Source organism: Armigeres subalbatus, chromosome 3 (genome assembly GCF_024139115.2).
Source record: "Armigeres subalbatus isolate Guangzhou_Male chromosome 3, GZ_Asu_2, whole genome shotgun sequence".
Taxonomy (NCBI): Eukaryota; Metazoa; Arthropoda; class Insecta; order Diptera; family Culicidae; genus Armigeres; species Armigeres subalbatus.
The window spans coordinates 253130119-253154000 of NC_085141.1; the positions used below are offsets into that span (position 1 = coordinate 253130119).

The 23882-nt window shown below is 36.2% G+C and overlaps 1 protein-coding gene and 2 long non-coding RNA genes across 5 annotated transcripts; all 3 read left to right on the forward strand.

Moving 5' to 3' along the window:
* Positions 1 to 6465: 6465 nt before the first annotated feature.
* LOC134228110 (uncharacterized) lies at positions 6466 to 7401 on the forward strand. Of its 2 annotated transcripts, XR_009983837.1 has the most exons (4): positions 6483 to 6505; positions 6846 to 6966; positions 7021 to 7083; positions 7161 to 7401. It is a non-coding gene; the product is annotated as an uncharacterized LOC134228110 (long non-coding RNA). The 2 variants fall into 2 exon arrangements; XR_009983836.1 differs by having other exon boundaries at positions 6466 to 6966.
* A 5997-nt stretch (positions 7402 to 13398) lies between these two features.
* On the forward strand, positions 13399 to 14633 carry LOC134228111 (uncharacterized). Of its 2 annotated transcripts, XR_009983839.1 has the most exons (3): positions 13399 to 13635; positions 14088 to 14281; positions 14468 to 14633. It is a non-coding gene; the product is annotated as an uncharacterized LOC134228111 (long non-coding RNA). The 2 variants fall into 2 exon arrangements; XR_009983838.1 differs by lacking the exon at positions 13399 to 13635 and having other exon boundaries at positions 14039 to 14281.
* A 1493-nt stretch (positions 14634 to 16126) lies between these two features.
* LOC134228112 (uncharacterized) lies at positions 16127 to 23652 on the forward strand. The gene is made up of 6 exons (XM_062709892.1): positions 16127 to 16220; positions 16284 to 16414; positions 16723 to 18135; positions 18476 to 18814; positions 21450 to 21609; positions 21677 to 23652. The coding sequence occupies exons 1-6, from the start codon at positions 16139 to 16141 to the stop codon at positions 22126 to 22128; spliced, it is 2577 nt and encodes an 858-aa protein (XP_062565876.1). The 5' UTR covers positions 16127 to 16138; the 3' UTR covers positions 22129 to 23652.
* The last annotated feature ends 230 nt before the right edge of the window (positions 23653 to 23882 follow it).

A 23882-nucleotide genomic window follows, 5' to 3' on the forward strand; every position in this document is an offset into this window, starting at 1 on the left:
TAGTTGCTAAATATATAATTTTCCACGATCCTTTTCTTTATTGATAACTTATTTACATCCAACTGCCATTCGAGGCAGTTATGTATATGTACTTTTACTAGTACATATATATTCTGCCTCCGATGACAGCTGGGTGTAAATAAATCAACATGAAATCCGTTTTAAAACAACCCTAACCGCTGCCTAATCGCCCAAAGCGAAACATATCTAACGTTGATGTAACGTGAGTGTAACAGGTTAGATGGAATTATGCACCAAGCATAAACATACCTAACAAAAGTGTGTCATTCTAGCGTAACTTTAGCCTCACTTTACCCTAACCGTTAGAGAGAATGTTAGTGTAACTATCTCACAGGTTAGGTGCACATTATGCTAAAGTTAGAGTAACCTTCCTTGCTGGGACACTATATACCTACAAATGAGCAGTTAGCAGACCTGTTCACTAAAGGATTGGCGCGTGGACCGTTTGAGAAATTGAGAACTAAGTTAAGGCTGTTCGGTTGAGAAGGGGTGTTGAATAGCAACCGAGCGCTATGAGCTAGCAACATTAAATAACAATTACTGTAGTAGGCTAGAACTTGAAAGAATAAAATTATGTCACTTCCATTGTTACCGTTACACAAACCAGACCTGTTTTACTACCAACTCTGCCTATCTCAATAGGTTTGTCGGTGGTTATATACTCGATTAAGTTGAAAACCGGAATACGGGACTAGCGAAGTTGGATTTTTCTCGCAATACGTACGTTAAACCTAACTTCGCTAGTGGCGCGCTAGTCTAATTAGGGCCTAATTAGACTAGCGCACTACTACACTCAGGAAAATCGACACATACTTCATGGCAAAAATCCATGTATTTTGAAATATGCATATCATGCGTCGGCACATACTTATTTGCATACAAATTCACACATGGATACTATGACCCACATGGAAAGTATGTGTGAACGTACATGCAATGCATGTGGACGCATGGAATATATGTGTCGAAAATATGGAATCCATTTCGCTACCCCCATTGCAAAAATCCATGTGTAAACTCATGAATATAATGCGGAGTTTTTTGTGAGTGAGGGTACGTATCAGCGTAGAATAATCATTGCTTGGGTAATACCACCGTGATTCTGGGTGACAGATATATGATTTTATGCTGTACAGTGATTTTCGCATCATATATCTGTCACAAGTATTAGGAACGAACAGCTTCGGAAAAAGTTAAGCGTCGGAAGCAGTTACTGTCAGATTTATTTATAGCAGCCGCCATTATGGTGAGCGTGGAAAGCTGGATTGCTGGATTTCAGCAAACAGCTGCATTGCAGGTTTACAACCAGCAAACTATTTTGCTGGAATGAGATATGAGATTTTGTTGTGTGGGTAGATGCACAGACAAACAGACGTAACAGTTAGAATAATTTCCTGAAAAATGCATCGCCCAGTTACTTTATCACCATCTCGCGTGCATGTTACACGAAATGTTATTTAGTACAACAATGTCAACAGAAGGCGCTAGTGTGAGATGTCAAATCCAAAGGTAAGCGATGCGCGCGCCTCTAGGTGTGAACCGAGTATTGTCGCGCTTATCTTTTTATAGAATGCTGCGGCGGTCTTACACTCGCAGGCTCGACTGCGAAGGTAAACGTCAAGATAGCCGCCGTGTTATAAGATAGGCAGAAATTTCCCGCTCAAAACAAAACTACGTGCTTTTCGCGAAATGACAGCAGTGCTCGATTGTATTAGTGAGAGGTAACCGGAGTCACTGAGTACATGGAGAGTCTTTATCATGGCAAGTGTATACGGTGGGTGAGATTTTCATTGACACTGTTATGTTAAGTGTCCGTTGCGATTACCTGAGAAACAACTGTAGTAATAGCCAGAAAGTGAATAAAAAAAAGCATCAAAAAGAAACAAATTAACTTTCAAATAAAAAAAATAATATGACATAGTCTATAAATGCATAAAGCTTTGGAAAGCTATCATGTAGGTAATTTATTACGACGCCACGCTAATAACCAGTGTATTCGAAAATGTGGCAACAGAGCGCTGAAAAGTTGTATGAGCTTACCTATCCATCACTAGCGTGACATGTCTCATATGTCTATAGATATGGGAAAATTGACCAGAAAATTTTGAGTTTATTCGGCAGATGTGATAGAGGCACATCGCAGGTGGACCGGCAAGGAGGCATCCAGGACCAGGATGCGACCTACAGGAGTAGGTTCCAGCGGAGCAGTTCCCGGTGACATTACAAGACCAGTGAGCAAGCGGGTGGCACCGCCCTCTGCTGGTCAAAATGTCACCGGAGGAAGCAGAGTTTCCCGATGGTAGCCATTGGAGAGTAAGCGGGTAGCACCGCTTTCTACTCTGCCTTTGGATTGCCATCGGAGGTAGCAGAATCAGTTCCGATAGAGGCGGATAACTGATATTCCTCCCTCATTCGGAACTTAGATTGTTCGGTCGCGACATGGCGCAGCAGGTAGGGGAATAGAGAGAAAAGATGGGAAACGAAAGGAATAATTCTACTTCGACGGAGATGGGCGAAGTAGAAATGTAAATGGCCAGAAAGAAGCTTCGGTGGAGATAGACGGAGCTTCGAAAAAAGGAAACCATAAAAACAAGAAATGTACTTTGACGGAGATGGGCAAAGTATGTGAAATAAGAAAACAAAGGCAAAAGAAGGAAGAAAAAAAATGAGAGACTTTTATACTTCGAGAGAGATAGGTGAAGTATAAACAAACAAACTAGAACAAGACATAAAGAAAAGATGGATTGTTTTCATTTGAATTAGACTGGATGCATAAAGCTAAATTTGAAGTATAAATTGCAAATTTGAATTAAATTTGGTAATATTATAAGAAAATGGTGTGATAATTTAAAGATTTAGATATATAATATTTGTATTGCAATCGAAAGTATTTAAAATAAGAATTGGTGTTTTGCTTAGAATTTCGGTCAGTTCAGAGAATTAATATTTTAAGCCTCAATATGAAAATGCGGTTTGATAGTATTTGGATTGACGATTTAGAAGAAATGAGTGGCGATATAGGTGGAAGATTTTTAATGACGATTTTAATTGCCTAAATTAAGACTGAGTTTTTGGTAGTTTGGATTTTTAAATTCAATTAGAGATTTACGTAGTATATAGAATGACAGCAAAAATAAAATAAAAAGTATGGCTTGGATTGAATAATTGAATTAAATTATCAGATCGATTGCTAAAGATACGGTGGCATGACCAAAGAGGAGTTGAATAAGAGATTTGGCTTATCTTTCCGGAGACGAGCCAGCCTCGGGCTGAAAGTCTCCTTAATAAAGACACAAACAAAAAAGATTTGGCTTACGCTTTTCATTCGATGTTGAATATTTTGCTTTGTTAATCGTATTATTAAAGACTCGAATAGTTAAATTGGAATGATTATTCTGATTCAGCATTTGAATTTGGATGATCAATTTGATTTGCTTATCGATGTTATTTGCAAATATTAGGATTGCATATTGACTGATATCTTGGATAGACCGAATAACCGAATAAGAAAAAATAAGATTTCATAATTAGTATAATACAAGCTTAGATTGGGTATATGGATATGTTGCAATACTACAATTTTCATTGAATGTGTGTTTGAATTGTATATGCATTGAAATCTGATTGGATTTTCATTCGATTACATTTAGATTCGATTTGAAAAGATTTGAATTGCATTTGGATTGGATTTAGATTGAATTTAGATTGTAGTTAAATTGGATTTAGATTGCACTTAGATTGGATTGGATTGTATTAGCATTGAATTCGAATTGGAATTAGATTGGATTTGGATTGCATTTGGATTGGAGTTGGATTGGATTTGAATTGGATTCAGATTGGATTGAATTTGAATTGGATTTGTATTTGAATTGTATGTGCATTGAAATCGGATTGGATTTTCATTCGATTAAATTTGGATTCGATTTGAATGGATTTGAATTGGACTGGATTCAATTTGGATCTGGATTGGATTTAGATTGGATTGAATTTGGAGCTGATTTGAATTAGATTTGGATTGTATTTGCATTGAAATCGGATTGGAGTTGTATTGAATTTAGATTGCATTTGGATTGGAGTTGGATTGGATTTGAATTGGATTCAGATTGGATTGAATTTGAATTGGATTTGTATTTGAATTGTATGTGCATTGAAATCGGATTGGATTTTCATTCGATTAAATTTGGATTCGATTTGAATGGATTGGATTGGACTGGATTTAATTTGGATCTGGATTGAATTTAGATTGGATTGAATTTGGAACAGATTTGAATTAGATTTGGATTGTATTTGCATTGAAATCGGATTGGAGTTGTATTGAATTTAGATTAGAGTTGAATTGGATATTAATTTGGATTTGAATTGTATTGGAATTGGAGTTGGATTGAAATTGATTTGTATTTTGATTGCATTTTGATCAGCTTTAGATTGGATTGAGTTTGGAATAGATTTGAATAAGATTTACATTGGATTTTCATTGATTGTGTATTGGATTTTGATTGGACTTGGAATAAATTACGATTAGATTCAGATTGGCTTTAGATTGGATTAAATTTGGAATGGATTTGGATCGTGTTTGGATTGGATTAGGATTGAATAGGATTTGGATTGGATTTGGGTTTCAATAAGATTTATGTTGGATTGTATCTGGATTTCAATAGGATTGGATTGTTTGTGGATTGAATTTGTATTTCAATTGGATTTGAAATGTATTTGCATTGTATTTGCATTGAAATCTGATTGGATTTAGATCAAATTTGGATTGGAGTTGAATTTGGATTGGATTTAGGTTGGATTGAATTTTAAATAGATTTGAATAGGATTTTTTATTTGGATTGGATTTAGTTTGTATTTGCATTGAAATCATATTGGATTTGGACTGGATTTGGATTAGATGTGGATTGAATTAGGATTAGATTTATATTGATTGGATTGAAATTGAATTCCGATTTGATTCGGATTGGATTTGGATTGGAGTTGGACTAGATTTGGATTGAATTTTGACTGGATTGGATTTAAATTGGAATGAATTATTGGCAGTGGCTGATTTTATACCCGCCGCTGGCACATCCAGGCGCTATTGTATATGCGCAAAATAGCCAGCATAAGTTAACTGCCAGAAATTTGTATGGCGAAAGACATCTAACGCGGGTTTTCTCAACAGCAGGAACTTTTCACGAAAATCTATTTGGTACCAGTCATGTAGGAAGGTGTCTGCTACTACGCCTACCAAATATTTTTTCGATAAAGTTGATTATTTTCGAGACATTAAACCTTAGATGCTTTTAGCCATACTGATTTCCGAAAGTTAACTCCTAGTGTGCCGCTGTAAGCACGCTCAAAGCAGGCGATTAATTGCGAATGAATCGACTGCTTTGAGCGTGCTTACAGCGGCACACTAGGAGTTAACTTTCTGAAATCAGTATGGCGAAAGGCATCTAAGGTTCGATTTCTCAAAATTAAGCACTTTAATCGAAAAAATATTTGGTATGCGTAGTAGCAGACACCATCCCTCATAACCTGTACCAAATAGCTTTTCATGAAAAGTTCCTAATTTTGAGAAAACCAGCGTTAGATGTCTTTCGCCATACAAATTTCTGGCGGTTAACTCTTGCTGGCTATTTTGTGCATATACTATAGCGCCTGGATGTTGCTGCGGCAAGTAGAAAATCAGCCACTGCCAATAATTCATTGGATTTAGATTAGATTGAATTTGGAATATATTTGAACGAGACTTGTATTAGGAATGGATATGGATTGTAGTTGTGTTTGATTCGAATTAGATTTAGATAGGATTCGAATTGGATTTGGATTGCAATTAAATTTAGATTGGGTATATGGATACGAGAATTCATTGTAACGTAGAATTTTTACATTCGTTCGACTTTCCCAGCAGAATTTTCTATCTACTTATATGCATAAACACAGCTGATAAATTGGGTAAAGTTTCTATTAGACACATTAATTGGAGATTGGTATTATTCGATAAAATTGATCTGATTATTTTAATGTAAATTTGTATTGGAAATTTTGAAATGTGTTAAACTGTGATAAGAGCGTTCTTCAGTTAGCAATGGCGCAAGATTGATAATTCGGATGTGGAAAATTCGATTTTCATATTGTATATAATGTTTTCGTTCAGTATATCATCTATGCCACCCACGTAAAATAAAAATCATGCGGCAATGACTGGCATTTGAAGCTTTCAACTAATGGTAGAACGCTCATAGAATATTATTCTATAAAGTTTTGGATCAAAATTTGGATAAGAAATATTGGATTGAAATTCGGAGTTCTGGATAGCTGATTAAAAAAGAAATATATATTAGCTCTGAGGTTTGAATTGTATATTTAGATTGATAATTTTGGATAGTTGGTAAAATTTGGAGAATAAATTATTTTGAATTTTAATAAATTGCAGATTTCAGATTGAATGTGAAACTTGAACGTTACTAGATATTATATCCCGCATAGTGAAAAACATTAGGTCGAATTGTCACAACCAAATACAAAGTTTAACACAAGAGCTCACCGTTAACATTATGATTGAGAAAATGTCCAACTTTAGTTTTTCTTCAGTGTTTCACTCTATATAACAATGACTCTACATCATCTCTGATTATCAATTTATGTTTTATTGTCAACGAAAGATTTTTATGTTCCTCCCTTGGTTCCATCTTTGTTTTTTTAGTCTAATGGATAATATAATATTGTATATGAATTATCTAACAAGCTGTGACCTTTTGGTATGCAGTTTGAATATAATCGCGTGTTCTCCATAGCCTCAAAACATGTCACACACACTTTGATGCATCATATTGTTTCAGGTTAAAGCTACTGCATCTGTTACAGTTATCAACATTTGTGTGCATGCAAGAACTTTCAGTCACTTTTTTTGCTTTATTCAACTACCATCTTTATAAACACAGGCTAGCCGTGATGAAAAATGTGAGTTTGTTCTTTGCTATTACATGGAAATAAATTAATATTTTTATATTTCAGTATCACCATTATTTAATTCAGCCGGAACCCTTATCCAGTGCATAATGTATAGCATGATTCAAGGTAAGCAATAATCAAATTTTAGCTTGATGATCCGTGATGATCATCATTACATTGAATTTCCATATGAATTATTCTAGGTGACTTCTGCAACATGTAAAAAATGAACGGGAATCATCCACATACATCCGGAAGATTCCATGTCATGGATAGAAGTGGACTGATGCGGTGGTTTTCGTGTCAATTGGCAGGTCGAACATCAGCTGCGCATACTGAAGTGGAAAAACCAAACGAATTACTTATGAATGACAGAAACTCGAGGTGAATTATATTATATTATTGAACTGATGATTCAAGTAATTTATATTAAATAAAAGTTTAAAGATGTATATAATGATGCGCTGCTTTATTTTTCTTCTGAAAAGTATGAATTTTTAATTTGGGCATAAACATATATAATAAGGTGCAAACCATTTTTTTTTCTTTTATTCTCCAAAAATTACTCCACAGTATGTGTTGTAGTTCAGCTTCAAGAAAATGGATAGTATATCCATTGACGAATACGTCGAATACATATACGAATACGAATTCGTCAATGGTATATCGACTTCTTGGTATAAAGTAGAGCGAAAATTTTGTTCGCGAAAATTGCCATTTTTTTATGGTAACATAACTTAACAACCCATTCAACATATGGTGATTCGGCTAATAACCTTTAGTGAAGTGGTCAAAATCATTCGACAGAATGTGGAGATATGGTTATTTTACATTAACAGAAAATGTCGACAACAGTGAGAGATACTGTCTATGAATGGTTTAGAATTATGCGGGATATTCAAGGATAAAAAAAATGAGGTTGATATTTGAATAGGCGAATTCGAGAAGGACCCAGTGGTAGAGTGCGCTGCGAGAGTTTGGGAGAAAAGTCGTCAGAAGCCATTATTTACATTCAAAATCAAAATTTCTCCATAAAATTTACTTCACTTTTTGGTATATTGTCACATGTTTTCCACTGGCAATGGCTTTATACATTCTTTAAGCAGCTATTAAAGACAAATCCCACCCAAATAAGCCGCGAATTAAAAATCCGGGAATTCATAACCTAGATAAGGCGGTGGAGGCACTGCAAGAGATGTGCTATTTAATCGGAAAAATCATATGCAAGCACCCACCGGATGAAAGCTCATCCTAAAGAAAACAAATTTTTCTTCCAATTTGCGACTATTTCAGCTTTCATAAATGGTTGTATTAACCAGAAAACGCGAAAATCGTTCTCCCTCCGTATGCTGCCAATGCACTTTTTTGGCCAACGACACTTTTTTCGTGGTTCTTGTGACGACCACCAGATGTCGAAATGATCGATGAGCTTTACTCAAATTCGCCTATTAAGATTTGTATAAAAAATGTAATTTAGAATGATAATTTGGAACCAAATGAGAATAAATTTGGAAGTGGATTTGACTGAATTGTGATATGAACTGAATTAGGATTATATGTAGCTATAGCACAGAGAACAGACATGGATGCTCGAACAAAATTTCGTTAAAAACGTGTGTAAAGATTTAAATCGTACCTCAGCGCCGCCAACGCAGGCTGCCCGACATAAAAACTCAATCTCACTAAGTGATGGCGTTGGTATATACTACATAAACAATGTAGTGCTGCCACCTAGGAGCGAGCCTAGGAGCAATTCGGAATGAACACTAGCGCTTAAAAGTAAAACACAGCAAATTTTAACCATATTTATCGGCACACTAGCACCGCGCAACGGGGGCATAACGACATACTTAAAAATGACCAGTACAAACTTTTACACAAGCTCGCGAATGAAGATGAACGTCTGTTCTCTGTGGCTATAGCCCCTTTTACCCTTATAGTCATTGAGACAACAGATCCCAAGTAACCAGAAGTTCAGATTTTACTTAAATTTACTCTTAACCGAACTAATTGGTTCACTATGGTTCACATCAAGTTCCAAGCATCCTTAACGAAACTTTAAAGTTCATTTAAAGCTCCGTTACATACAAAAAATTACTTAAAATGAGAGCTGATTAAGCCAAAATAGCCCTTCTTATCCGAACTTCTGGTTGCTTGGGATGTCAGATGACAATTGTTCTGAAATAAAGAATGAAATAATGGACTAAAAATTTGAAATAATTTAGAGGTAATTGTAGTGGTCCGTAAAACACAACCGTTGTCTTCGTTAGTACACTTCAAGTGAGTGATGTATTCCAAGTAGCCTACTCTGGTGATCTAGTCTACTACATCTCTCCTTTGTTTTAATAAAGTTTTAAATATAATTTGAGCATCGTTGTTTATTATTGGTACATGCTAGATGCTAGAACTTTAAACATGAATGTTGTATTTCTTGTTGAGTACAGTTGCCTTCATGACGATTTCCTAACTCCTAGAAATAAGACGCTTGGCCTAATAATTGAAGTCAGTTGCAGAGGATGGTTGGTTGATATTGATTTTAGAATATTATTGAAAAGACAAATAGGTAAATCATTAACGAATGTCATCACTGCGTTGTAAACGGTGGCTTTCCTTACAAGTAAGTAATTGCACAATAATAATTGCATAATAATAATTGGTTGTACACTATTTTTTCTTGATGAAACCTAATCTCTCTTTCTCTCCTCGTTTATTTTATACTTCACCATATGAATAAATAATCAATAATGGCATTTTACCATTCAACAAATTTTGGAAATAAATAAAATTATTCTGCTACGAGAGACTATTTATTAATTCATAACAAAAATCTTGATGATCAACTCTGTACACAAACCATTACACTAATCGATAGCTATCAGTGTTAATCATGTATTCCTGTTGGCTAGTTGGTCTACATTATCTTTTTTTTTCTTAATTTCTATGCTCCTAATTTAGCTTGATTTTTTTTTTTGAGTTAATTTAATTTATTTTTTTCATTATCAAATCACAGGTTTTTGAATCACATTTGCCCACTCGCTACAACAAAATTTATTACTTGTTGGGGAGGCACATTAATATGCCTAGATTGTATATTTAAATTTAATACACATTTTTGTTAGTTAAGTATTTTAAACGCGTTCAACTAATATAAATAATGTATGCCTTAACAGTGCTTTATGAACTTCTTAAATTTACCAATTTAAAACTTTCCGGTTCCTTAAATGTATACGTCGATTTCAATCCTATTTCCATTTCGAAACATATAGAGCCAATAAGGGAAGATCCATAAAGTACGTCACGCAAAATTTGGCTATTTTCAACCCCCCCTCCCCCCTTCGTCACACTTTTTGTATTAAACCTCTGAAATTATTGTATGAGTCGTCACGCTGTTCGGAACCCCCCCCCTCCCCCCTAGGAGCGTGACGTACTTTGTGGATGGGCCCTAAGCTTCCTGACTAGTGTAGTGGAGATGCATTGTGTTCCAGCCAATAGTGTGGGATATCTATAGCTTGATAGTTACCTATTATATAGTCATCAACATTTTTAGTAGTACATGGGTCGCTCATGTAGTGCTTAAGTTTACTGCTAGAATAGAATAATATGTTAATTCGTGTGCGATCAACACAGGTTTTTCAGTTTTTTTTTTCACTGTAACCATGGTAGCCAATGAAAATTTTCTAACAAATTTGAAAATTCAATTTCAGGTGCCAAATGGGCTGAGAAACAAAGGTTCTCCTACATTTGGTCTTTTGACGGACTAGGGTTACACATGGTCCCTCTTCGTCTCCCTCTTCACTTGCGGACTAGAATTTAGTATTCTCTGCGCAACGTTACCAGGTATACGGACTGGATTACTCCCTTCGTTTTCCTGGGTTTTCTGCGGACTGGAATTCTACATTCCCTTCGCCTAGCTACCAGTTTTACGGACCAGAATGCTCTCATTCTCTTCGTTTTACTGGGTTTGATCTGCGGACTGGAATTCAGCATTCCCTGCGCATAACTACCAGGTATACGGACTAGAAAACGTCTTCTCTTCGTTATCCTGGATTTTTTTTATAATTCCACAACATAATAATCAATATTCTCTATTCCATTATTTTTTTTTAGTGATTCAGAATACAGACATCTTTTTTAATAATCAGCTTTACCTTATCCATCGTTTTTTTTTTTCAATATTTTCATATATGAAAGCCAACGTTTAGGCTTCACTTTACTGTTCTTCATTTTGACTTGAAATTGACAAGAATGAAAATTGATTTATCCTCGTCGCCAATGTAGTGGTCCGTGTTAATCCAGTCCGTTTACCTGGTAATGTTGCGCAGAGAATACTAAATTCTAGTCCGCAGATCAAACCCAGTAAAACGAAGAGAATGAGAGCATTCTGGTCCGTAAAACTGGTAGCTAGGCGAAGGGAATGTAGAATTCCAGTCCGCAGAAAACCCAGGAAAACTCCCTTCGTAATGTAGTGGTCCGTAAAACACAACCGTTGTCTTCGTTAGTACACTTCAAGTGAGTGATTTATTCCAAGTAGCCTACTCTGGTGATGTAGTCCACTACAGTTATATTGTGTTTATATTGGCTATAGGCTCGAACCAGATGCTGTTAAGATTAGTGTAGAATTTGGAGTGTCGTGCAATCGGAATGAGTAAGGTTTGAAGTATACATGATTTATATTTTGGATTTGAATGAAATTTGCAAAGCATAATTGTTAGGGTATGGAAATATTCGTTGTAAATATATTTGCCAATGGTGATGGATTTGTATGGAATCAGATTAACGATCGATTGGGAATGACCTTGACCTGTAGTGAACTGAATATAAAACATAAAAAAATGTTCATGTTGAATATGCAATCAGAGAGTAGAGGAGAGGGGGATTGTAGTAATAGCCAGAAAGTGAATAAAAAAAAAGCATCAAAAAGAAACAAATTAACTTTCAAATAAAAAAAAATAATATGACATAGTCTATAAATGCATAAAGCTTTGGAAAGCTATCATCTAGGTAATTTATTACGACGCCACGCTAATAACCAGTGTATTCGAAAATGTGGCAACAGAGCGCTGAAAAGTTGTATGAGCTTACCTATCCATCACTAGCGTGACATGTCTCATATGTCTATAGATATGGGAAAATTGACCAGAAAATTTTGAGTTTATTCGGCAGATGTGATAGAGGCACATCGCAGGTGGACCGGCAAGGAGGCATCCAGGACCAGGATGCGACCTACAGGAGTAGGTTCCAGCGGAGCAGTTCCCGGTGACATTACAAGACCAGTGAGCAAGCGGGTGGCACCGCCCTCTGCTGGTCAAAATGTCACCGGAGGAAGCAGAGTTTCCCGATGGTAGCCATTGGAGAGTAAGCGGGTAGCACCGCTTTCTACTCTGCCTTTGGATTGCCATCGGAGGTAGCAGAATCAGTTCCGATAGAGGCGGATAACTGATATTCCTCCCTCATTCGGAACTTAGATTGTTCGGTCGCGACAACAACCAGCAGGAAGCCGCAGTATTCTATGTTATCTCGAGATGCATATTAATCAGTTTAGTCACAGAGAACAGACATGGAGGCTCGAACAAAATTTCTTGCAAAACATGTGTAAACAAACAAACCGAACCGCAACGCCAACGACGTCGACATTGCAACTCACAATCTCATTTTGACAACACGATGGCGCTGCTATACTCTTGCATGCATAACTACACTAGCGCACAGTGGCATTTTTTAATTACGCTAGCGCTGATTATGCACGGGATAACGGCGATATTCCAAAGTTATTTCCAAATGAACAGCAAAAAGTTATCACAACATAGCGAGTGCAGCTTCAACGTCTGTTCTCTGTGGTTTAGTTTAAAACGACCGTTCAAAGCATGGGCGATGGGAATTTTATCAGTGTTACGTCTGTTTGTCTGTGGTAGACGTATTTGCCTTCTCTTCAGTTCCCTGCACACCCGTTTCAAATCACTCAGAGACTGAGTGAAATTGTATTGCCGTCGCTTTTTTTCCCACGGAAAAGTTACCCAATGTTTGTAAAAAGTGGAACTACTCAAAATTTGAGTAGTTCCACTTTTTACGAAAAATGAGTAAGATTTTCGTGAGAAAAAAAGAGACGGCAGTACAATTTCACCAGGGGGGTAATATGCGGTGCATCGCGCCTCCTCTGCAGGTAGTATGAAGCAAATGTAAATAAACAATCCCACAATTTTTTCGTTAGTCAGCAGCTGGGTGGTGCGGATAGAAACGATTTGGTTGTCAAACTGAAGCCAAAATTTTCTATTGTGCCGGAGCCAAACATTGAAGATTGTGGTTATGTTCGTTTTAGATCTTATATTGAGAAGTATTGTTATTATTTGCGGAAAAAATAAAAATAAACTTAGTTTGAGTTTTGCATTCTCTGTAACAAATCACACAAAAAACAAACATTGTTTCAGAGAAAGTTTTGCACTTTCCACTTGAAAAGAGCTTTGTTTTCTTGAAAATGAAAGTGAAATTGGTTTGAGTAAAAGTTATTTTTTTGTTTGAAAGTAGATTTTCTCTTGTTATTACTGTTAAATTAAAAGTTCTCCCATTCATATGAAAAGTTGTAGAAACGTCAAATCAATCAATGGTGAACCTTTGAGCAAGGCAGAGAGAAGGAAAAATTATGACTCACTTTAAGTTCTAGGCACTATAGAATATCAGAAGGTAAAAAACCATAATTCATATTTTTATTTCGTGTCATCATCAAAATGATTGGTTTGGAATCCGTACGTTAGAATTATTAACTTATTTTTACACGCATGAATAAGGTGCCTGCGCTCGAAAATTGCTTGCAAATGAATACAGTAAATAATAAATCGTATGGACGCTTCGTTTCGCATCGCATTTCGCGTCTACGCACCTCAAAAGGAATAACGCGACTGTAATTGTTACTCATGACTTAATTAAAATTGAAGTAAGCCGTAACACTCTCCACTCATGCAAAGCAATCGATCCTTTATATGGGTTTACTCTAATAGGCTCCTTAAATAAAATAAGCATATTTCTTACATTATTGATAAACTATATTTTGACCACTTAATTATTAAGCATTTCTCATAGTGCCTCGTACTTCACAGAAGCTGTCACTCTTATTTTTCATCCCTCTTTCATAACAGCAAAAACAAATAAAAAGAATCAGTTTTGCAACCGCGAATATGTTCGGTGTCGTCCGGTGGTGCGTTTAATTTTATTATAAATACGGAGCAACAGAGCTGATGTGGATATGTGGATATGCTATTTTGGTTTTTTGGACAGACCATTATATGGCAAAGAAAATGCCACGGTTGTGGCCCTAACATGGAACTGAAAGGTAAGTAGCTTTTTATAGACACGATGATAGAAAGCATCGGTAGATTCGAAGGATTCCGTTCCGGAGACTAGAACCATCCACCCTCGCATCCTTCAATATAGCATAGCCCCACTCCGGAAGTGTGTTTCTTTTGATGATCGTTTATCACATCGTTGTACTTATGTGAGATTCTCTCTTTTTTTTCAGATAATTCGCATGTCCCGGCGGTCACAAACCAACGAAAAAACAACACCGCAATGCTTAAGAAACACCCGAGATTTCCGACCGGTGGTTGGATTATTGGATTATTCCGATGAGCAACCACAGAACAATATAATAAAATGATTTAAATAAATAAAATTGAAAAAGAAAACCTTTTTTCTCGATTTTTTCAACTCGAAATTAATATATGAATAAAGGGTAGGAATGGGGTCTCATTTTTGGATAAATAAAATAATTTCGAAATAAAAATATTCTACTCTCCTTTTCGCCATATTTTAGGCTTTTTGGTTTGACAGTACAACATTTTTTTTAAATGCTCGAACTTTTAATTTTAGAGCGGTATGCCGCACTTTAAACCATGGTTGTCATAAAAGTTGGCGTACTTTTGTTTTTAATATACACAACTCTCTACGAAAAAGAACCAACGCAACTTTTCATTTTTACCAATGGTTTTTTTAATTCTAATAATGATTTTTCTTTCTGTGTAGGTTCACATTATATTTCGAGTGGAAAACTAGTGGAATACAACTAACAAGCACTCGTTAAGAGATTTCACAGCTTCAGATTCAGATTCAGCAGCTGATTGGAGCAGGAATGTATATACCAATCGTAAAGTCATGTAGAGTCTCGCGCATTTGTTCGCCTTCATGCAGCATGGAATGAGAAATTCGAAGAGCGGGAAATGTTTGACAACCGAATAACTGCAAAATAATTTTGCTTATGGGATTGATTTCAAAATATCCCGCTACTCGCTTGAGAGCAGAAAAGCGGCTCTATCCGCAGCACCCAGGTCAGCAGTAGTGTAGGTTAACCAATATCCTACAAGAATCCAGTTCGAAAAATGTTACACTTGCCAAGCGGGGTGGCCCAGGGTAGCCCGCCTTTCCCAAGCGGCGAGGCCCGGATAATGGGCCTTTTCACGAGACGTTTAAAAACAGCTGATTTTATCGTCAATTGACAGTTCTTCTATGAAAGTGACAGTTTCGGACTTGCAGGCCTGTTCAGCGGTTGTAAACAAGTGCAGTCTCGGCAGTGTCACATGAAAAGGCCTATACATCTTACCCGGTAAAAATCGTTTACTCATTAATGGGTACTTTTTGTCTGCTATCTCTTTCTTTCTGCAGCAAAATTTACCCATTTTGGGAGAATAAGTGGATTTACTCATTTAAATGAGTAGATCCACTTATTCTCTCAAAATGGGTAAATTTTTCAGCAGAGGGAAAGAGATAGCAAAGAAAAAGTACCCATTAATGAGTAAACGTGTTTCTCCGTGTAGGTAGGCTAGATTTGTTCGTGGATGACAGGCTTAAGAGCCCCGCACATAGCATACGTTTGCGTTGCGTTTGACAGTTTTCCCTTGGGAAATGTGTCAAACGCAACGCAAACGTATCCTACACTAATAAAAATGCAATCATATAATTTATTTACTTAACACACATACGATTCATTAGGTTTTCAAAATATCATTTTTATGTGTGCAAACATAAACTTCATAACACACCCTTCATCTGTTATGAAGTTATTTATAACGCATATATGCGTTACGCATTTTATTTATGTTAGTGTGGATATAAGAAACATGTTTACCATCTCATAGTTGAGAATTATTAACTCTCACATATAACTCTCAGGTTTGTGCCAGGTTTGAGCAAGTGCATGCAGAGAAGCAAAATGGCGTCTACACAAGAATTTTCATCGCAGATTGATCTTCCAGCTGAACTGCTCCAAATCTTTGAAGGTAAGATTAACAAAGTTTTTTTTATAATTCATATTTGTATATATATATTTATATGGATTTCAGCAAGCAATATCACTTTGGAAACGTTAGTGCACATTTCCCGAGACGAGCTCATTGGAGCACTTCAATCAAACGAAGCTGAATGGAATGTTGACGAAATCTTCCGCCGGATAACGGAGTGGCGAAGAACAAACGTGAGTATAACTTTGGAGATTGGTTCTTTTTTTTATCATTTCATCATATCTTGATATGTCTAAGTATTTCATAAATATAGGTACGGGGAATTTGTAACGACCTCAGTACAACGCTTTTCTGATAAGTCCTGCACGCAATGGAACGGATCGGCCGAATTCGGCAGTCACCATTCCGTTTTGTTGCGTTCGAGACTTTACTATGCAAAAAAATGGCTCAAAACCTTTCAAATACATTTCACTGAAAAGCTTCTTTATTAGCTTATTTATTAATAATTTTGTTTTTTTGCTTCATTATACATATCATACAGGGATACGATCTTCTTACGTTCTCTGAAGTATACATAGAGGAATGGAACGGCTCATTGGAAGGCGAGGAAATATATACTGAACCATCAACTGAAACTGTAAAAAACATTGCGACTACGCCATATCCAGGCAGTGAAATTATCACAGAAGAATGCACTACAACTGATAGTTTTGCAGCTGGCCATATCAAAGCTGAGCGTGAATCAATTCTTCAAGATGGTAGTTTGGGACATGAAACCGTCGGTATCGAAAATCAGCCTGCACTCTGTAACACACCAGCACCTATAGCAGCATTGAGCTGTCCGGTAGCATCCGAAATAATCGACATCAAAGCGAATTTTCACAATCACCCCGAATACAAAGCAACCGATATTAGTAGCGAGGCGAATTTCATTCATCGGAATACATCCGTGCTTGTAGGAGATCTCAGCCACTCACAGTCATCCGAAAATCACAAGGCTCAATACGTTCCACGACAAATACTAGCGCCGGTAGGAAAACCCAGCTGTTCGCGATCAACCGATAAAATCCCACTAGTAGATCCCAACAATACTGGCTTCCAGAATCAATCGGTTTTACGCATCATACCAGTACCTGTAACACAATCAAGCTGTTCCACTGGAGCGGTAGACACCAATTTGCAAAATTACCAGGAAACCGAATCCATCGATACAGTTAACGTACTGCAATCGGTACCACCCAACACTTTAGCGCCTGAAGAAGAACCGAGCTGTTCACGACAAACCACAAAACTACAGAACAGGCCTGACTTTCAAAATCAATTAAACCTGAAAACATGTGGTAACGATATCCAAGCGCAAATCGTACCACGCAGCAAACCAGCACTTGTAGGAAGTTTGAGTAGCGTACGACCAACGGTATTAACTGAAATCGGTACTAATATCCAGGCGCATCCGAGACTCAGGACCGTCGAAATTGTTAACGAAGTTCGATCCGCACCACGCAGCACAGTAGCATCTGTAGAAGAAATTGATCATCCACGATCAACCGAAACAATTGAAAACACACCTGGTTTCCAAAGTAAGCTGATAGTTGAAGACAGCGGTATCGCAAATTCAAATCGAATCACCGGAGGCCTTGTCCCATCACGAAGCACATCAGAGCCTACGGAAGAACCGAACGCTTTTAAATCAACCGAACAAGTATGTCAAACAAATAAGATCAAAGCTGTCCAACGATTCAGTGTGGATATACTGGTTCAAATACTAAACAAAACGGTCACGGGAAAGGATATTTTAAAACGAGGTGACCGAGGCCCTCTGTCTAACGAAAGTCAACGTGAGCTCGTTGCGATCATTGCCGATTACCATAACACCTTGGGCATTGCGATAAAGGAGGAAATTCTTCGTGACTATGGTGAAGCCATTGTAGCTAGATTCAGACAAGAAACATTGGTTTGTAATATTTATTGTTTCATCTATAGACTATTCCGATTAAGTGCTTCAGTACTTGATAAAGTATATACAGTATATATTGATGATGAATTTTATTGATTCAAGTTTCATTTTATCAAGATACAGAATTCATAAAGCTGGTAGTCTGAAAAGGTTATTACTAGCATGGTCAACTAATGAAATTGGATTTTCCCTGTAATCCGTATGCTTACCTAAATTCTAATAAACCTACTACAGGGAACTAATTGTGAGATAAACCAATTTCACTAGTTAACCAATACGCTGTTCTACTGAATTGTGTATACGTATTCTAAAACCAACAAAACTTTATTTGTTTCAGGACACTTATTTTATACCACGAAGTGGAAGGCGTAAGAACCACGGTGGTAAACTATACAATAGAATAACGAACCTAAAACAAAAAATAAGTAAGCGAGCCAACAGAGAAGAAGAACATTTACAAGGGAAAAAGCCGAAAGTTGACGAAACTGTTGTCAGAAACGCGGCTGTTGAAGCAGCAAAACTGTGGTTGGAAAGGAATTCTCGTCCATGGAGTACAGTATTGGACAAGTGGATTGAGTCTTTCGAAGACAGAAAACCCAGACTCTTGAATTCTAACAACGTTGATGAAATTCTCGCGAAACAGCGTCATTACTCAGACGAGCATGGATATCAGATCGTAAGTAAATATTTTTGTTCCGTATCAATATTTTCTTTATAATATCTAGGTATATAAACACAATCAATTCGAATGATCAGCTCAGTTCAACTCATTTTTTGCTATACCCTTTATTTGAAATTTGAAAACAATGGGTGAATAAATTATTTGTCTTATTTAAGCAAACCGCTTGATTTAAACAAGTACTGAATAATAGGGTGGTTCAAAAAATAGATTTTGCTCCACAGTGCTCATCTGATTCTTTATCATGTTCTGAGTGTCCTCTGAAAATTTGAGCTCATTTGTATTAAAACTGATTTAGCACAAGCGATTTCAAGTTTGCATGCAAATTAGTATAGGGAAATTTATTTTTTCAGTATACTGTAAATGACGCTTCCCCATTAAGCACAAGTTAAAAGAAAACCTACATAGCTTAAAGGAATAATCAACAGCATTCACCCAACGAAAACCGCAAGTTGATTAATCACCCCAATAATTAGTAATCGATTTTAATACTGGTTACGAATCTTTAGTCATGATCGTTAAACTTCTTTGAGGGCATCACTGAAATGTGCAGTGCAACATAGTAGCCTGAATTTGTGTGTGCTATCTTTCGCGCCACGAGCAGCAATGTTGCCTGTTGCACATTAATAAAGCACAAAAAAAAAAAAAAAAAAAAAAAAAAAAAATGTTGCCTGTTGAGGAGTTATGCAATTAGCTCCAGAAAACCACGGTATAGATTAAATTCGATTACTAATTATTGGAACGACTAATTAAGATGCGGTTTTCACTGAGTGAAAGCTGTTGAGTATTTCTTTTAGCTATGTAGGTTTTCTTTTAACCTGCGATTAATGGGAAAGTTTCATTAGCAGTACAGTATCCCCCCGCTTATCCGGACCTCGCTAGTCCGACGACTCGTTAGTCCGGATCTCGCTAATTCGGAATTTTCCGGATTAAAAAGTATCAACACCCATTTAAACACATTATGCTGTCAGTTTTCAAATTTGTGCTGTGATTTTGTTTTGGTTCATTTGTATGGATTTGACAGTCGGATTAACGAGAGAAACCCCGATAGTCCGGCCATACATTTGTCGGATCAGCGGGGGTATACTGTATACTGAAAAAATACCATACTAATTTGCATGCAAACTTGAAACGGCTTGTGCTAAATCAGTTTTAATCCAAATGAGCTCAAATTTTCAGAGGACACTCAGAACATGATAAAGAATCAGATGAGCGCTGTGGAGCAAAATCAACTTTTTGAACCACCCTACTGAATATGTCCATCTTTATTTAATCAGTTGTATCACTTTATATAGACCAACTTGATATTAATGTTTGTACAGGGTGGTGTACAGGGGAAAATAGAATTGAATGAAAACAGCCGCTACCAAAGAAATGTTCTTTTTTGCATCGCCCATTCCTCTTTATAATATGCACCTCTTTTCGCCGAGCAGTCGAATCCATAATAAATATAACTCTGGGGCCACTGTGTCATCTTGATAAATAGCTGCAGTCTCATTGTTCCTGAAATGATAATCCAAAATTTAAACACTAAAAATTAGTTTATATATCTATTATTAAAGTTTAATATTTATATATCGTATTCCTCAATTTGATTTAAAACTTAAAACCCGCACAATCTGTATGCCATGGAGGAAAACATATTTTTCGTCAGCTGTGGTTGCATGATACAAATTCAGTCAGTATATTTTCAATTGTAAAATCGGATTTACTTACCTTTTCCAGCGACTCGGAAGTACACCTTGGTTTCCAATAAAGTAAGTTTTTAATTAGGATTAGGGTCTACGTTTTGGATATGATTGAGTTATTCACTAGTTTCGTTGAATTTGTCCTGATGTTTTATGTTTTGTTATGTTTTTATGTTCTGTGGTTGACTGGGACATGGAATGGACACAGAAAGTATACACTCAAAAAAATATGCACGTGATTTCCAAGTAAACCAAACGTGAAAACCCGTCATGTAAAATAGAGTAAATATAAATTTATACTCTAAAATATAATATTTTATACTTTATACATTTGCGTAGCGTTTAACAGTTTTTATATAGAAGCATATTTAGTCTATCAGCTTTATCACTTGATAAAGTATTTTAGCAATAAAGTTTATGTCCTTCCATATCAAGTTACTCTCTTTCAAGTGATTAAACTCGTAGACTGAATTGGCGCTTTGATGTTGCATGAAAAAGAAGAAGCCGAAAGATGATAATCGAAAAAATCTCCACGGGAAAGCATACGAAGAAGTTTTTAGTACTCCTCTAAAAAAATCGAAATTCAATTTAATTAAAAACGATAAGCAGTTCGGGAGATTTTGGTCAATTTAATATTTTGTAGGTGGTCAATCGGCCACCGATGGCGCTTCCATCGATTTTGCTTGTGTTCGACATTTTTGGTTGCCGCACACCGTGATTTTAGCATTGGGTGACAATGTCTTCGTGGCGATGTTTTGATATTATTTTGTTCTAAATGAGACGTCTGTTTCTTTGTGGTGTGAGTATCGTAACAGCGTCTTAAAGCTCTAAACAGTTAACAACTCGTTATCGAAGGTTTTTAAAAAAATTAATGGAAGCATGAATAATAAATTGGTTAAGAACAAACATTTGAAACATAATTAAATATTTTATTTTTGAAATAGGTTGAAATTGATTTCAAACTGCTGAAATTAGGCGAAGACAATTGTATTAACAAATGGAACCACTTGTTGCCAAAGATTATCCGGTATCTCGACCAACCCTTCAAAGACGACGTATCAGTGACGCTACTGAATTTAATAAAATCGCCAGATACGAACAAAGGTATATAATAAGTGATATTCTGCAACTTTATAAGATATTTACGAAACTTTTTTAATACATTTTTCAGATTCTACAATATCGGCTGTGCTCATCCTACTGAATAACGTTTTAAAACCAACTAAAGTAACTAAAACCTACAAGCCGTCGATATTATCAGCGCAGGAAGACATCATCTTTTTTGCGGAAAGTGATCATCAAGTGGTGCAGAAAATCAACGATTTCAATGCAACGTATGAGTCACTAGGATTTCAATCGGTCCCAAAGTTGGTGTTCAGAGGCAAAGACGTTACATCGTTGAGTGGCAGATATGAGGTGCATTACAAATCTATTGTATACACACTTGACACTGCAGAAAGAGCAATCGATGTTTTGGTGAAACTAAGCTCAGTTTTTGGCCTAGAATATTCAAGAATTTGTCGACTAGTATGGTATTTTATTTGTTCTTTCATATATAATATTGCCGTACCAGAACAATATGAATGCATCAACAAGCTCAAACGGTTCTTATCGCAGCAGTAATATGTTCTCCTGCATGATAGAAAATTGCTCAGTCAATTGTATGCCAGTTTACACTTACTTAGATCATCTTACCTTAGTCCATAAGGTCCCAAGGAATTATAGATATGTATGTACATTTCCAAGATGTATCCAAATACTGTCAAATTGGTACGTGTTCAAAAGACATGTATTGGGACACGTCGACAATCTACATAAAACCGAGCATAAAACAACTCATAAACAACCGGTAACTGATAATGAGCATCTTCAAGAACAGACTTTGGAAAGACCAGAAGTTACAAACAATGCCGAGCTCGAAGTGCAAGTTGAAGAGGATACCGCACCAATTACATCGTATTCCGAAAATATCAGAGATATCGAACAGGCAGCTTTAGATTTCACATTGGAATTCCATAGCGAAACGAATTTTACGCGAAATGATATTCAAAATATACAGAGAAAAGTTAAAAAGTTAAATTGCACAATTGCTGAAAAGATCGAAGGTTTATTATCATTAGAAAACAGAGAACCTCAAATTGAATTTGAATTACATAAATATATGCAAAAGCTCCAGAACCCATTTGATTTCATTGAAACCGATTTTAAATTGTTTAAATATTTAGAAGACATGAATATTTTTCGTTTACCCACAATGGTTAGAGTAGAAGGGGAAAAAACAACAAAAGATTTGGATTTAACTGATGACGAGATGAAAACAAACATTGTAATAATGGATATCGAGTTCCAGCTTAGGTCATATTTCAGTTCTGGAGATATTCTTAAGGCTACTATTGAAAACACTAATAAGCTCGAAAAAAAACAGCGAAATATGTAGTATTGTCAACGGAGAGTTATGGAAAAGTATAAAACAAAAATATCCAAATGATATATTATTACCTCTGTCATACTATTCTGATGATTTTGAAATCAACGACCCTTTAAGCGCACATAATAAAAGGCATGTACTTTGTGGTTCTTATTATAGTTGCCCAACTATTCCTGAACAATACAGCTCAAAACTGAACAATATTTTTGTGGCATGTATGATGAAGAAAGTAGATATCAATGAAGTAGGATTGAACATGTTACTCAAACAAATTGTCCATCGCTTCAAAAAAATAGAAGAACAAGGAATCATTTTTGAAATTGATAAAAAGCAGGTGAAAGTAAGATTTAGTCTTGTACTACTACAAGGTGACAATTTAGGTTTGCATCAAATGCTGAGTTTTCTGTCATTTAATGCCAACTATTACTGCCGCTTTTGTCGAAGGTCACGCGAAGAATGCCAGGTTGATGTCGAAGAGCATTGTATGTTTCTTAGAACTGTACAAAATTATGACAAAGATTTGAATCTGCAAAGACCATCGGAAACAGGCATCAGGAGTGACACAGCGTTCAACGAACTTCCTTCTTTTCATGCAGTAACAAATATCAGCGTTGACCCTATGCACGACTTTTTTTGTAATGGGGTTTGTAGTTTTGGCTTAACTGCTGTGATGAATTATTGTATTTACCAAAAAGGATTCATTTCGTTGAGCAAGTTTAATGCACAGAGAACAGTGTTTAGCAAAATGCATTAGATTCATCACTTAGAAGAATGGGTGACATAACGGAAACATATTTATCCAGTCAGAAGTGTAAGAGTGTAGTTATTAGAGCTACTGCTAGTGAAATGAAGGCATTTGTTCACTATTTTCCATTGATAATGGGACCGTTTGTTCCTAAGAACGATGCAGTTTGGGAATTTTGCAAAATTCTTATAAAGTTGTCTGAGA

Excerpts from the sequence above, each read along its gene's own strand:
- LOC134228112 (XM_062709892.1), top strand. The coding sequence starts at position 16,139 with ATGCAGAGAAGCAAAATGGCGTCTACACAAGAATTTTCATCGCAGATT. Across the intron at positions 16,221-16,283 it reads ACTGCTCCAAATCTTTGAAG|CAAGCAATATCACTTTGGAA; the intron begins GTAAGATTAACA and ends TATGGATTTCAG. Across the intron at positions 21,610-21,676 it reads ATCGCCAGATACGAACAAAG|ATTCTACAATATCGGCTGTG; the intron begins GTATATAATAAG and ends TACATTTTTCAG.